Source organism: Giraffa tippelskirchi, chromosome 9 (genome assembly GCF_054371585.1).
Source record: "Giraffa tippelskirchi isolate mGirTip1 chromosome 9, T2T-mGirTip1v1.2.pri, whole genome shotgun sequence".
Lineage (NCBI taxonomy): Eukaryota > Metazoa > Chordata > Mammalia > Artiodactyla > Giraffidae > Giraffa > Giraffa tippelskirchi.
The window spans coordinates 159,530,100-159,544,275 of NC_137283.1; the positions used below are offsets into that span (position 1 = coordinate 159,530,100).

The following is a 14,176-nucleotide window of genomic DNA, read 5'->3' on the forward strand; positions in this document are numbered from 1 at the left end:
TCTTGCAGGTGAGGAGGAAGCGAGTGTGACAAGAGCCCTCTGCAGAGACCAGGAGCTCGTCCCCGGAGGGGCTGGCTTCCCGTGTGCACAGCGCCCCGTGCGCGCGTGCGCGCACCAGGAGGCGGTGAGGCGGTCCTCCAGCTCCGGGATTCAGGACTCCGACCGGGGCGCTCCTCCCCTCCGGGGCCCGTCCTCCCCCGCCCCCAGAGGCTCCCACCCGGCCCCGGCCCCGCCGGCCCCGACTCACCCACGAAGAAGACCAGGACGAAGCTGGCGAGCGTCAGGGAGGAGCCGCTGCTCACCATGCTGACGACGAAGCGGAAGAAGGGGTAGAGAAGCAGCGAGGCCCAGAAGAGCCAGTTGACGAGCGTCCAGGGCCGCCGCGGGGGCACCATAGGCGTCTCGGGGAAGGTGCCCGTGTGGGAGTACTCCTCCTGGAAGGCGTCCTGCGGGCACAGGGCCGCTGACCGCCTGCCACCCGGCCACCCCAACCCGGGCCCACTGGGTCCCACCCTCCCCAGCCCAGGCGAGGCCACGCGAGTCTCCCCAGCTCGACCCAGATACCCTAACAGCATCCCGGGGGCGACAGGGCGCTGGCCCAGCAAAGCCCATCGGTGTTCCAGACAGCCGGCTCACTCACTATGGCCCAGTTCTCTAGGCAGTCGAGTTTTCGGGAGAAATGAGCTTCCGTGCACCCAAACCCTCTACCTTAAGTGCTGAATTTTGATGCTAAACCAAAATTAAGTGCTAAACTTTTATCCACTTGAGAAAGAGATGTCTAAAGTCAGCCATACTCGTCTTCTTCCCCAACCAAGATGTACTGGATGATGCCACTTTCTGACCTCCCAAGGTCGTGATTAGAATGAATCCTCACATGGGCCGCTTTGGAAGGAGCGTCTCTGGCTCTTCTTGGTCTGTTCAGGGGCTCTGCATGGAGGCTCCTGCCTGCCCCCCGGAAACCCCTGCCCCTCAGCTTCCCTCCTGGGTCTCCTGGAGGGTGCGGGGAGGTCAGGAGGGTCTCAGGGAAAGCATGTGATCAAGCAATTGTAAACAGACAATGGACCGTGTGCGGAGTGTCCCACCCTCAAGAGGTAAAGGAGGGCTTCCCCGGTGGCACAGCAGATAGGGGCCTCCCTGCCAACGCAGGGGACATGGATGTGACCCCCCGGCCTGGGAAGATGCCACAGGCCACGGAGCAACCAAGCCCGTGTGCAGCTACTCCTGAAGCCTGTGCGCCCTAAGGCCCCAGCCTCACAGGAGAAGCCTCTGTGGTGAGAAGCCCACGCACAGCAATGAAGAGCAGCTCCCTGGCTTGCGGCAGCAAGAGAGGCGTGTGCAGTGGCACGGAAAGGAAGACCCAGCACAGACAAACCAAAAAAACGGAGGTGAGGGAGCCACAGCCAGTCCGCTAAGCGGAGGACTTCCTTGGCAGTGACAGTGACGTGTGGATGCCCCGCAAGATGGTACCTAACTTGCCAATGCCTCCTGCTCCACTTCCTGCCAGAACCTGGGTGATTTTTCTCATCCTGGTGAAGCCTGATAAGAAGGTAACAAGGGTGCAGTGGACTGGAAGTTTGTGCCTGGCTGCCTGATTTCCTATGCCGAAATCTTAACCCCAAAGATGAAGGTATGAGAAGGAGGGGCCTTGCAGGGTGTTACAGGTCATGAGAGTGGAGTCCCCACGAATGTGATTAGCGCCCTTATAAAAGGGACCCCCAGAGAGCTCTCTCGCCCCTCGACCGTAAGGACGCAGCAGCGTGGACGACGGCTGGGACCAGAATCCGACCACGCTGGCACCCTCATCTTGAACTCCTCAACATTCAACTTCCAAAACTGGGGGGAAGAAGTTTCTGCTGTTTATAAGCCACCCATCCTGTGGCACTTTGGACTGGACTAAGACAGGAGATGATACTTTTGTGCCTTAAAAAAAAAAAAAGCTTTATTGGGGTGCATTTACATATCATAAAATTCACCCATTTAAAAAATGGGCGAGTTTTCTTTTCTCTAATTTTTTCCTTCAATAGCCTTGATAGTGCTTTTCTATTGTAATAATGTTGTGATTCCCTGGTGGCACTAGCGGTAAAGAACCCACCTGCCCACGCAGGAGACGTAAGAGCTGTGGGTAAGATCCCCAGGTCGGGAAGATCCCCTGGAGGAGGGCATGGCAACCCACACTTGCCTTGAGAATCCCATGGACAGAGGAGCCTGGCAAGCCACAGTCCATGGAGTGGCAAAGAGTCGGACACAACTGAGTGACTTAGCATGGCAGTGTAATGTTACAGTGGGGAGCTGGGGATGCTTTTTCTGTCTCATTTCCAGTAAGACATCTGCTAAGCCAAGATTTTTTCCTGTGTACCTCTAACAAGAGGAGAAGGTACTCCCTTTTCTAGGAGTCAGCAGGATTCAGAATTCACATTCAGTTTTTTCCTCTGGTTCGATTAGAAAACCAAACCTTACCCGAGACCCCCCCACTGTTCCCCAGTGGCCCTGTGACTCCCGCCAGCCTCCCGGGCCGCGTCCCTGTGACCTTGTGACCGTGTCGGGTGGGACACGGATGCCTGGCTCGGGGCCAGACGTCAGCTGCACAGCCCCCTCTGGGCCGTGTTACTTCTGTAATAAAGTCCACCCGGCAGGGAGAAGACCGTTAATGGTGCCTCCATTTTTGGTCTCCACATCTTATCATCGTGTGGCATGTTATACACTGGAAGTGGGAACGGATTCCTAGAAAGAAACATCAACCCCCAAGTCTGTAGGAGCAGGAGAGCCTGCTGGCAGAGGACAAGTGCCCCGAGGCCACAGTGAGAGCAGCTGCCACCAATGCAGCAGCCAGGAGGGCATGGAGGCTGGGAGCCCATGTACAGCTGGACTAAGCGGGCCTTGCCAGCGTTCACTCGGCAAACGAAATTTTCTCTGATGACCTTGGGGTAGCAACGGAAGAAAAGAAGAGGAAAAAGAAAGTGGGACGGAGAGAGCTGGGAGGGGTGGGGAGCGGGGCGGGGGAGACTTCTGGGAACATCCCCCCCAGGCATCAGCCAGGGCTCGGGCCAGGGAAAGTGGTGTTTGCAGAGGATGGCGCTGTGGGGCCAGGTCTGCCACCCTTCCAAGGAGCGATCCCCTCTGTGTAAGTGGGACACCCAGCGGCAGCTTGAAAACCACATAATTCCAGGTCCCGAGGCCGGTGCTCGAGCTCCTCCCTGCCCTGTACCCGATCAGACCGGCCTTGGCCTCGGGAACCCGGGGAACACCCACAGGGCCCCTCGCAACATGGCTTCTTTCACCCGTGCCTTAAGTGGCACCCCAAACTGTTGTTTGGTCGCTCAGTCGTGTCCGACTCTTTTGCATCCCCAGGGACTCTAGCCCACCAGGCTCCTCTGTCCATGGAATCTCCCAGGCAAGAATACTAGAGTGGGTAGCCATTCCCTTCTCCAGGGCATTTTCCTGAACCAGGGATCAAACCCATGGCTCCTGCATTGCAGGCAGATTCTTTACCACTGAGCCACCCGGGAAGCACCATGAATGGCAAACTGCTAATCCTTTCCACAAACTTCCAACTATAACCCAGAGAAACACTTTCAATTAGAGACGAAAAGTTACAAACCACACAATTGAGAAACCATGAAGTCTCTGGGGAGAGAAGGGTCTAGGATCACGGGTTCACGGTAGAGTTCACTTGGGAGCCAGCCGTGGGTCCCCAAGGAGAGTACACAAGGGTTGTTAATGCTTCTCAAAGCTGGAACCACCCCCCACCCCCCAGCCGCGGCAGGGTGTCCCAAATGCTGACATGTAATACACGTTGTTCAGTTCAGTTCAGTCCCTCAGTCTTGTCTGACTCTTTGCGACCCCATGAATCGCAGCACGCCAGGCCTCCCTGTCCATCACCAACTCCCGGAGTTTACCCAAACTCATGTCCATCGAGTTGGTGATGCCATCCAGCCATCTCATCCTCTGTCGTCCCCTTCTCCTCCTGCCCCCAATCCTTCCCAGCATCAGGGTCTTTTCCAATGAGTCAACTCTTCACATGAGGTGGCCAAAGTATTAGAGCTTCAGCCTCAACATCAGTCCTTCCACTGAACACCCAGGACTGATCTCCTTTAGGATGGACTGGTTGGATCTCCTTGCAGTCCAAAGGACTCTCAAGAGTCTTCTCCAACACCACAGTTCAAAAGCATCAATTCTTTGGAGTTCAGCTTTCTTTATGGTCCAACTCTCACATCCATACATGACTACTGGAAAAACCATAGCCTTGACTAGATGGACCTTTGTTGGCAAAGTAATGTCTTTGCTTTTTAATATGCTATCTAGGTTGGTCATAACTTTCCTTCCAAGAAACAAGCGTCTTTTAATTTCATGGCTGCAGTCACCATCTGCAGTGATTTTGGAGCCCCCAAAAATAAAGTCTGACACTGTGTCCGCATCTATTTGCCATGAAGTGATGGGACCAGATGCCATGATCTTAGTTTTCTGAATGTTGAGCTTTAAGCCAACTTTTTCACTCTCCTCCTTCACTTTCATCAAGAGGGTCTTCAGTTCCTCTTCACTTTCTGCCATAAGGGTGGTGTCATCTGCATATCTGAGGTTATTGATATTTCTCCCAGCAATCTTGATTCCAGCTTGTGTTTCTTCCAGCCCAGCGTTTCTCATGATGTACTCTGCATGTAAGTTAAACAAGCAGGGTGGCAATATACAGCCTTGACGTACTCCTTTTCCTATTTGGAACCAGTCTGTTGTTCCATGTCCAGTTCTAACTGTTGCTTCCTGACCTGCACACAGGTTTCTCAAGAGGTAGGTCGGGTGGTCTAGTATTCCCATCTTTCAGAATTTTCCACAGTTTATTGTGATCCACACAGTCAAAGGCTTTGGCATAGTCAATAAAGCAGAAATAGATGTTTTTCTGGAACTCTCTTGCTTTTTCAATGATCCAGCGGATGTTGGCAATTTGATCTCTGGTTCCTCTGCCTTTTCTAAAACCAGCTTGAACATCTGGAAGTTCACGGTTCACGTATTGCTGAAGACTGGCTTGGAGAATTTTGAGCATTACTTTACTTTTTACACATTGTACATTTTCTAAATGCAAGATTTGTTCCACTTAAAGGCTGGCCCTGTTTTCAGAGCTGATACCCTTCCTGTTTTAGAGAGTGCTGAAATGGCAGAAGCGGCTTCCTTTGTATTGACGTCCGTGCTGGAACAAAGTGTTGGCCCAGAGTCCGTGGCTGCCCACCTCCTTCGTTTTTTGTTAAGTCTGAGAGCTGTGCCCCTAAAACCCCAAGCCTGGAGTCAATAGAACTGTCTCTCGACACTGTCCACTGGAAAAGTGATGGTAAAAAGAAGCCCCACCCCTTGGCCCCAGGTGGTGGGCCACTGGGATTTTAAGCATGTCAAGCCCCAGACCCTCACAGGCTCCTGAGAAAACGGGGCTGAAGCGGAAACCACAGAAGTCGATCACGTTTCCTCTTGGAGGTACCGCTGAACACCTTCTCTTACTGGTCAGTGGTCAGCCCTCAAGGGAAAAGGGCAGCCTCAAAGGTCTGCTCACCGCACCGGAGATGGGCTGTGATTCCAGCCCTTTGTGGGGTAAGCCTCCGGCTTTGATGAATGAGCTGGAAGATGCCGGCCTCTGGACCTTAGTTTCCTCATCACGAGCTCGAGCTCTGACCTAGATGGTCCTTCCAAGAACTCCTTCCAAACTGACCACCGTCGCTTCGTGCTGACACAGTTTAGAGGGGAATCCAAGGCCGTAAAAAGAAAAGGGGCCTCCAAGGAAAGCGCGGTGAGCTCGCTTCACATGACAGGGTCACGCCTGAACGTCTGTTGCCAGCAGAGAAACACCTGCTTTGCTTTTATGGGTTTTGGGGGCCACGTTTGTGTGTGGTTTGTGTGTGTGGCTCCTTATGAAAGAATTCAGTTCTGAGGCCTTTTCTTAGCATGTTTTTCAGTTTTTTTCTACCGCTAAATGACACCACCTTTATGGCAGAGTGAAGAATTTAAGAGCCTCTTGATGAAAGTGAAAGAGGAGAGTGAAAAAGTTGGCTTAAAGCTCAACATTCAGAAAACTAAGATCATAGCATCTGGTCCCATCACTTCATGGCAAATAGATGGGGAAACAGTGGCTGACTTTATTTTTGGGGGCTCCAAAATCACTGCAGATGGTGATTGCAGCCGTGAAATTAAAAGATGCTTACTCCTTGGTAGAAAAGTTATGACCAACCTAGATAGCATATTAAAAAGCAGAGACATTACTTTGCCAACAAAGGTCTGTCTAGTCAAAGCTATGGTTTTTCCAGTGGTCATGTATGGATATGAGAGTTGGACCATAAAGAAAGCTGAACGCCGAAGAATTGATGCTTTTGAACTATGGTGTTGGAGAAGATGTTTGAGAGTCCCTTGGACTGCAAGGAGATCCAACTAGCCCATTCTAAAGGAGATCAGTCCTGAGTGTTCATTGGAAGGACTAATATTGAAGCTGAAACTCCAATACTTTGGCCACCTGATGCGAAGGACTGACTCATTGGAAAAGACCCTGATGCTGGGAAGGACTGGGGGCAGGAGGAGAAGGGGACGACAGAGGAGGAGATGGTTGGATGGCATCACCAACTCAATGAACATGAGCTTGGGTAGACTCTGGGAGTTGGTGATGGGCAGGGAGGCCTGGCGTGCTGCGATTCATGGGGTCACAAAAGAGTCGGACATGGCTGAGCCATTGAACTGAACTGAAAGGACTAAACCAGAAAAGAGCACAAGGAAAATGCTGCCTCGTGCAGGAAACCCGAGGGAAGGAATTTCTGCTGTCTTGTGTTTCTCTGTCTACGCCCAGGCCTGCACCAGCACAGAATGTCGGAAACGCAGCATCTCGCTGCTAACAAGCGTCAGGCAGTGTGTTTCCACCCTCGGGCCCTCAGCCCGTCGACATCAACAGCAGCGTTCCAGAAACACACGTTTCTGGTTCCCCCTCAAAGCCCCTAAGGCCCCGAGGCTGAGGCCCAGGAGTCTGCAATTCCGTGCTCTGGGGGCAGGCAAACCAGTCTCTCCTGAGTGTTCGTGAGAGAACAGACAGGTCTACCTGTAAATGCCCCCGGCAGGAGACTAAAGGCAGCTCGGAGAGAGGGGTCTACAGGCATTACTGGAAAAGCTCGTCCTTAGGAACACAGACGCGACTTCCGGCTACAAGAGTACAGCGCCAGGATCCGGATTCCAAAAACCGAGAGATTTGGGAGTCTTTTTAGACCGAAATCCTAACATGTTCTCAAAAGTAGGATTAAAATTCTTGTTCAGCGAAGTGCAGGTCCCCTTAAAGTTCTGTGTGATCATCTTCTCTTGAGCCGTGGGGCAGAAAAGACGTGAATGTTAGCCAGCCCGTATTCATGGACTTTGGTGAAAGGAAATCCGAAGCCTATGGAATGTATCTGATTCTGGATAACGAGCTGGTTTGGGTTCCAAATGGATGACGGATTCAGAAAGACATTTTTCCTGTGCCTGAAAATGCCTCCCTCATCAGGTGGAAGCTAACTTTTCTCCTGCGTAAGAGCGAGCAGTCGGTGCAATAGTGATTAAATTTCTCTCTGCCCTGCGCACATCTGTGTCGGGGGAAACCGCTAAAAAGATGGGGCCTTGCTGAGAGGACAGAAAGAGAATGGGGGGAGATTGGAGATGCTGTGGGGGGGTGGGCGTGGGCTGGACACAGATAGGCGTCCAGGGGCTGGGCAGGGGTGATGGGGTGGGCACAGCACAGATCAAACCTGGCCCAGCTGAACCTTGTGGGCCTTCATCCTGCTTATGCTGGTGATGTTTTGGGACCAGACACACTACCTAACTGTGGACTCAGCCATTGCTCCCATAGAGAACACCCATACCCCCAAGAATATTCTGCCTTGGGACCAGTGGCAGGAAAATGGACAAGGGCTCCTGGGGCCATTACTTCCTTTTTTTGTTTTGTCCACTACACCCATAACATAGTTCCATTCTTTCTGTGAAGCCCCCTTTAAAAAATATTTTGCGAGTTCTTTCCCTGTTGCCTGAGCTTCCCTGGTGGCTCAGATGGTAAAATTGTCTGCTTGCAATGCGGGAGACCCGGGTTCGATCCCTGGGTCAGGATGATCCCCTGGAGAAGGAAACGGCAACCCACTCCAGTATTCTTGCCTGGAGAATCCCACAGACGGAGGAATCTCGTAGTCTACAGTCCATGGGGTCACAAAGAGTCGGACAAGACTGAGCGACTTCGCTTTTGATTTTTTCCTTTTCCCTGCTGCCAAGTAGAGCCTTAGCCCCTACTGACTATCATTATCTGGGATGGTTGTTATCCGGGGCATGAGGTTTCCCCCACGGGAAAGGCTCAGCCGCCTCCATAAACTCCCAAAGGCCCCCAGCACCCACAGCTGCCACTTGGAAGGGAGCCTTGGACGGCGCAGAACCAGCCCCCAGCACTGACCTTCTCCTGGTAGAGTTTGTGCAGCCAGGCCGCACATTTGTCCTCCTCCTCCGGGACTTCTTCTAGAGGAATCCGCCTGCAAGGCAGAGAGTGGCTAGCAAGGGGGAGGCCCACGCCAGGAGCCCTGAACACCGGTTCAAACTAACAATGTTCAAACTAACATAATAGGCAGCCTGGGTAATGTTGAAGTGAGAGGGTAATGCAATTGATCAAAAGGGGGGAAATCCACACCCTCCTTGGACTGGAGAAATTTAGGCCCGATGCAGTCAAGGGCCACCAGGGAATGGCCCAGGGCCTGATTCAACAACTCAGACCCGTCAAGGAGGACATGGGCCTCTCCATGCTCCCTAGCCTGGACTATAACACTTAAGTGAGATGCTGCTAAAATGGTCTCCATTTGCTTCTAGGCCTCTTTGTAAGTTCTAGAATGCTTGTATCTATGTCCATTTCTATGGCGCAGATACACCCTCCAAGAAAAGGGTTCAATAAAATAAACTCTCACACTCAGCCTCAAAAATGACTGTAAAATATGGTCTCTCATTTGTTCAGACCCGACAACAAATCTCTTTGATGAGGGAGAGAGTCAGAAAGTGGCTGAGGAGAAGGAGGCTTAACCTAATTATTTACAACAGAGCATGAGTCTCTCGATATAAACAGGACTGTGAGCACATTCCGCTCAATGCTGACTGCAGACACGAAATTATTAGCACACTCCCCTGGGAGAAAGTCTGCGGGTCATTTGTGATTTATTTGCTTTAGGATGGGCATTCCATTTTCTGGAGAGGAAAAGGAGCTGACTTACCTAACGTATAAATCTGCGTGATATTTCTTGCCATTGAGGACTCCCAGCAGTGTTGGGTTTTCATTGTTTCTGAAATTGAGTGTACAGTCATATACAGCTGAAACTATAAAAAATAAAACAAATACAAAGCAGTATATAGCATGTGAACCCAATTCTGTTTTGTAATATACATACTGGAAAACAAGAATCAAATTGCTGGCTGATTATCTGGGAATGAAGGGACTATGATTTCTTCTTCACACTTTTCTATATTGTCCAAATGCTCTACACTGAACACACATCATGTTCCGTCATCAGAAAATCACACTATAACTTAGTAATAGAAAACACTTATTATTGAGGTCATATCAATTTAAAGCAATGCTACAGTGCCCCATCTAGGTGTGCTACAACAGATATGTAAACAAATACTAATAAATAAAGCAATCCAAAGAATACTGTCTAAGGAGGTCTCTGAGTCATGACAACGTAACCATTCTATGGGCATTTTTCCCCTAGAAAAATATGATTGTTACAAAATGAGAATAAGATACTGGAGACTTCCTAAGGAATTGAAATATGGTGTAGTCAGTTGACGCATGGCTGGGAAACAAGATTGTGTGATTTTAATGTCTACCCAATGGTGAGTTAACCTGTCAACATACTGAAAGGGGGCAAGAGAGGACGAGATGGTTGGATGGCTTCAGGGACTCAGTGTGCGTGAGTCTGAGCAAACTCCAAGAGATGGTGAAGGACACAGAAGCCTGGCGTGCTGCCGTCCCTGGGGTTGCAAAGAGACGGACACACTAGTGAGCGACTGAACGATGAACAACAAATATGGAAGTTATGTCAACATCCACCGCTGCAGCCCCAGGGCCCGGCCCAGGCTTCATGAATGCTTCTTGGATGGGAGGACGCCCGAAGGAACAGCAAGGGGAGAGCAGGGTGGACACATGGAGTGCAAACAGATGGCCCTTCCTACACAGCCGGTAAGACAGGACCGGACAGTGGAAAGAGCAGGAGTTTTGCAGTCAGTCTGGATGCGAGCCCCAGGACCACCTGTTCCCAGCTGTGGGATCTCCTCCTGGATGGTCCACTCGTCCTCCCTGAGCCTCGTTCTCCTGGAGAACAGAGGTGACTCAGGAGTGGGACTTGATGAAAGTCAGCGCCTCCCAAAGGGCCCAGCACCCTGTGCTCGGTAGACTAGTGAGAGCCCTGCACACCCACGCTACTACCAACAAAGTGGGCAGGTGATGGGCGGGTAGAAAGTCACGTGGTCTGGCTGGGAGCATGAAGAACTATGATTCAAAACCACCGTCCGTTTGCTTCTGATTGGCTGCCCGACGGCCACGGAGGGCACTCTGGCAGCTGGACCACATCTTAGCCAAGGGGAGAGGGGCCCTCCCGCTGACCTGAAGGGGTGTGGGCAGGCAGCTCCCCACCCCTCCCCAACCCAAGCAACAAGCCACTCTCCGTCCTCCCTGGTGGGGAGAGGCGGTCCCCCTGGCCCCGGGAAGAGAAAGGCTGGTGGAGAATAACCTTCTCATTGAGTACATCACCCAGCCATTTTAAGCACAGACTGAATGACACAGAACGAAAACCCTTCAGGCTGCAGAGCCCCAGGGTGTGAGGGCTCAGCCTGAGTCAAGGGCTTCAAAACACACCTCCTTTCTTCAGGCTGCTCTGACACAGGAGCCTGATGCTTGCCACAGAGGTGGGGGTCCCTTCGGTTAATCAAAGATGGGGGACAGCCCCCAGGGAGACCGCCGGGGAACAGCCTAAATCTTCAGGGTTCCCTCCTTTTCCAGAACAGAAACCCCGGGTCTTAAAGTGACAGAACCAGGCGGGCACTAGACCCACGTGCCTGCAGAGCCCAGGAGAAGGAGGGTCCGCCCCGCCCACCAGGCCTCCAGGGTGTGACCCCGGCCCTCCGCGTGGCCCTCCGCGTGGCCCTCCGCGTGGCCCTCCGCGTGGCCCTCCGCGTAACGGTGGAGCCGCCTGGGATAAGTTCCCCCATCCTTCAGCCCCAACTTCCTCATCTGCGAATTGGAAGGCAAAATGTGTTTCCTTCGCTGCATCCTGCGGGCAAAACCACCCCCAAAAACCTGGGCTGACCTGGCACGGGGCCCCCCGGGGAACCCAGCGCCGCCGCCAGCAGCCTGCAGTACCGGCGCCAAGCAGCAGAGGGCAGGGCTGGCCTGGCGTGCACGTGGTGCGTGTTCACAGTGGTGTGTGTGCACGTGGTGTGTGTGTGTGTGCACTGGTGCAGGGCTGTGGCCACTCGTCCGACGCCGGGAGCCTGGACCCAGGCTAACCAGGGGTGAGCTGCCAGCCTCCATCCCTGGCTCCCCTCTGGGTGCTGAGGGTCCCTTTCCCTGGCTGCAGGGGTGCCCCGCGGGGTCATCCTTACCTACATTTCTCAAACTCCTCACGGTCACCGCGAAGCCCTTGGTGCGAGGCAGCAGGTGGTGCTTGAGGCTGGGCAGCCCCTTGGCCTGGGCCACCTGCATGCTGATCTGGTGTTTCTTCTCCGTGAACCGCGTGCCCTCGCAGTGAATCAGGAACTGGAAGGGACAGGACGGCCGTCACACACGTCTCCGCGGCTGCTCTGATAGCTGTGAGGTCACACACTCAGCCCCAAGGTCACATGTTCAGCCCCGAGGTCACATGCACAGCCTCAAGGTAACATGCACAGACCCAAGGTCACACGCTCAGCCCCGAAATCACACGCTCAGCCCCGGGGTCACACGCCCAGCCCCGAGGTCACACGCACCATCCCCCAGCACACACCACAGTCACGGCCCCACAGGAGCCTGAGGAAGAGACCAGGGCATGGGTAGCCTGACACCTGAGCCTGCCTCCCCTCAGGGCATGAACTCTGGCCCCCACGTCTAAGGTGTTCAAGAGTCTGTGAGCTTCAGAGAAAGAGGGTTTGTGTTTGAGGAGGCTCAGGAAGCAGAGGGGGGAGTGTGTGTGAGTGTGACCCGGGCACCCAGAGAGTGTGTGAGTGTGACCAAGGCCCCCAAGTGTGTGTGAGTGTGACCCACACCCAGAGTGTGTGTGTGTGACCAAGGCCCCTAGCATGTGTGAGTGTGACCAGGGCACCCAGAGTGTGTGTGTGGCTCATCACCCTGAGAGTGTGTGAGTGTGACTGAGCACCCTGAGAGTGTGAGTGTGACCAGGGTCCCCAAGTATGTGTGAGTGTGACCTGGACACCCCAAGTGTGTGTGAGTGTGACCCAGGCACCCCGAGCATGTGTGAGTGTGACCCAGGCACCCCGAGCGTGTGTGTGTGTGTGACCTGGGCACCCCAGGCATGTGTGTGACCATCGCCCGAGTGTGTGTGTGACCCGGGCTCCCCAGGCGTGTCACGATCGCCCGAGTGCGTGCGAGTGTGACCGGACACCCCGTGGGCCGTTGCACGTACGAAGTACTTCTCGGGGTAGTCCCGCAGGTGCAGGAGGCTCTCGGAGACGGTCTTGCGGTCCTGCTCCCACTTGCGTGTGCAGAAGACCATCTCGGTGAAGTACCACATCCAGCCGATGATGGGGACGTAGGACAGCTCCTTCTTGGCCAGGACCTTGGAGCCCTGAAACAGAGGGGGTCCGGGGCGTCCGTGAAAGGGGGCGTGAGGCCCTCCCCTGGGACTGCCAGGGAGCTCCCTAGAAAGAAGAGTGACTGTGCATTCCAGGCCCACAGAGACAGCGCCCCAGACACAGAGGCAGGGAGCCACTGACCGGAGCTGACCACCCACCGGTCAGCTGGGGGTCAAGGTCATGCCCGCCTTGCCCTACGAGTGAGGGGGCAAGGGCCAGGCTCTCCGGGGGGCTCTCCAGGGGGAGGACAGGCTCTCCGGGGGGAGGACAGGCTCTCTGGGGGGAGGACAGGCTCTCCGGGGGGAGCGGCCAGGCTCTCTGGGGGGAGGACAGGCTCTCTATGGGGAGGACAGGCTCTCAGGGGGGAGCGGCCAGGCTCTCTGGGGGGAGGACAGGCTCTCCGGGGCGGGGGACAGGCTCTCTATGGGGAGGACAGACTCTGGGGGGAGGACAGGCTCTCTATGGGGAGGACAGGCTCTCCGGGGGGAGGACAGGCTCTCTATGGGGAGGACAGGCTCTCTGGGGCGGGGGACAGGCTCTCTATGGGGAGGACAGGCTCTCTGGGGGGCGGACAGGCTCTCTATGGGGAGGACAGGCTCTCCGGGGGGAGGACAGGCTCTCCACGGGGAGGACAGACTCTCCGGGGGGAGGACAAGCTCTCCGGGGGGAGGACAGGCTCTCTGGGGGGAGCGACCAGGCTCTCTGGGGGGCGGCCAGGCTCTCTATGGGGAGGGGAGGCACCAGGAGCAGTTGGGAACCTCGGGGGTCGCGGGGGAGCCACGTCATCCTTCACCAGGTGTGCCCCGCCTCGCACACCTCCCCCGGTCCTCAGCGCCCTTGCTGGCTCTGTGGGTGGGGGGACACTACTCTCCTTACAGACTGGGGACTGTGGCCCAGTGGGGTCTCTGGGTCGGACTCTAGGAAACCAGGAGGTGAACTCGGATCCGTAGGTTCACTGGGCGCACTCCAGCTGTGCCCTGGCCAGAGCCTCGCCAGGGCTGCAGGCCCCCATCAGGCAGGGATCCGGTGGGGTGGAAGGGGCGGGGGAGACAGAAGATCAGCTTTGGATCTGACAGACTGGCTTCTACATTTGTCGCCTCTAAGGTTGGGATTAACCAAGATTCTCCTAGAAACAGCCGTTATCCACCAATGGCACAGATGACGGAGGCAGTGATGCAGACCGGTGGTAGCCTTAGCTGTGCTCCAGGTGACAAGTGTCTGGCTCTGCCCCTCCTATGAGGCCCGGGATAAAGGACAATACTCCAGCACAAGCCCTTCTCTTTTCCTCAACACTCCCGTGACAACTGCGAAGCTCAGCAGAGAGGCAATCCCCTGCCCCACCCACGAAGGCCAGAAGAAAGGTGTAAACAGCCACCTG

At 54.5% G+C, this 14,176-nt stretch overlaps 1 protein-coding gene across 4 annotated transcripts in view; it reads right to left on the reverse strand.

The window, feature by feature from the left end:
- The window catches only part of AGPAT4 (1-acylglycerol-3-phosphate O-acyltransferase 4), a 141,698-nt gene that overhangs the window by 2,084 nt on the left and 125,438 nt on the right, over positions 1-14,176 (reverse strand). For all 4 annotated transcript variants that reach the window (XM_081524437.1, XM_081524439.1, XM_081524440.1 and 1 more), the window contains exons 4-8: positions 12,630-12,791; positions 11,614-11,767; positions 9,225-9,327; positions 8,423-8,498; positions 248-446 (exon numbers count right to left, since the gene is read on the reverse strand). In XM_081524437.1, the coding sequence (XP_081380563.1) occupies positions 248-446; positions 8,423-8,498; positions 9,225-9,327; positions 11,614-11,767; positions 12,630-12,791 (694 nt within the window). The remainder of the gene's footprint in view (positions 1-247; positions 447-8,422; positions 8,499-9,224; positions 9,328-11,613; positions 11,768-12,629; positions 12,792-14,176) is intronic.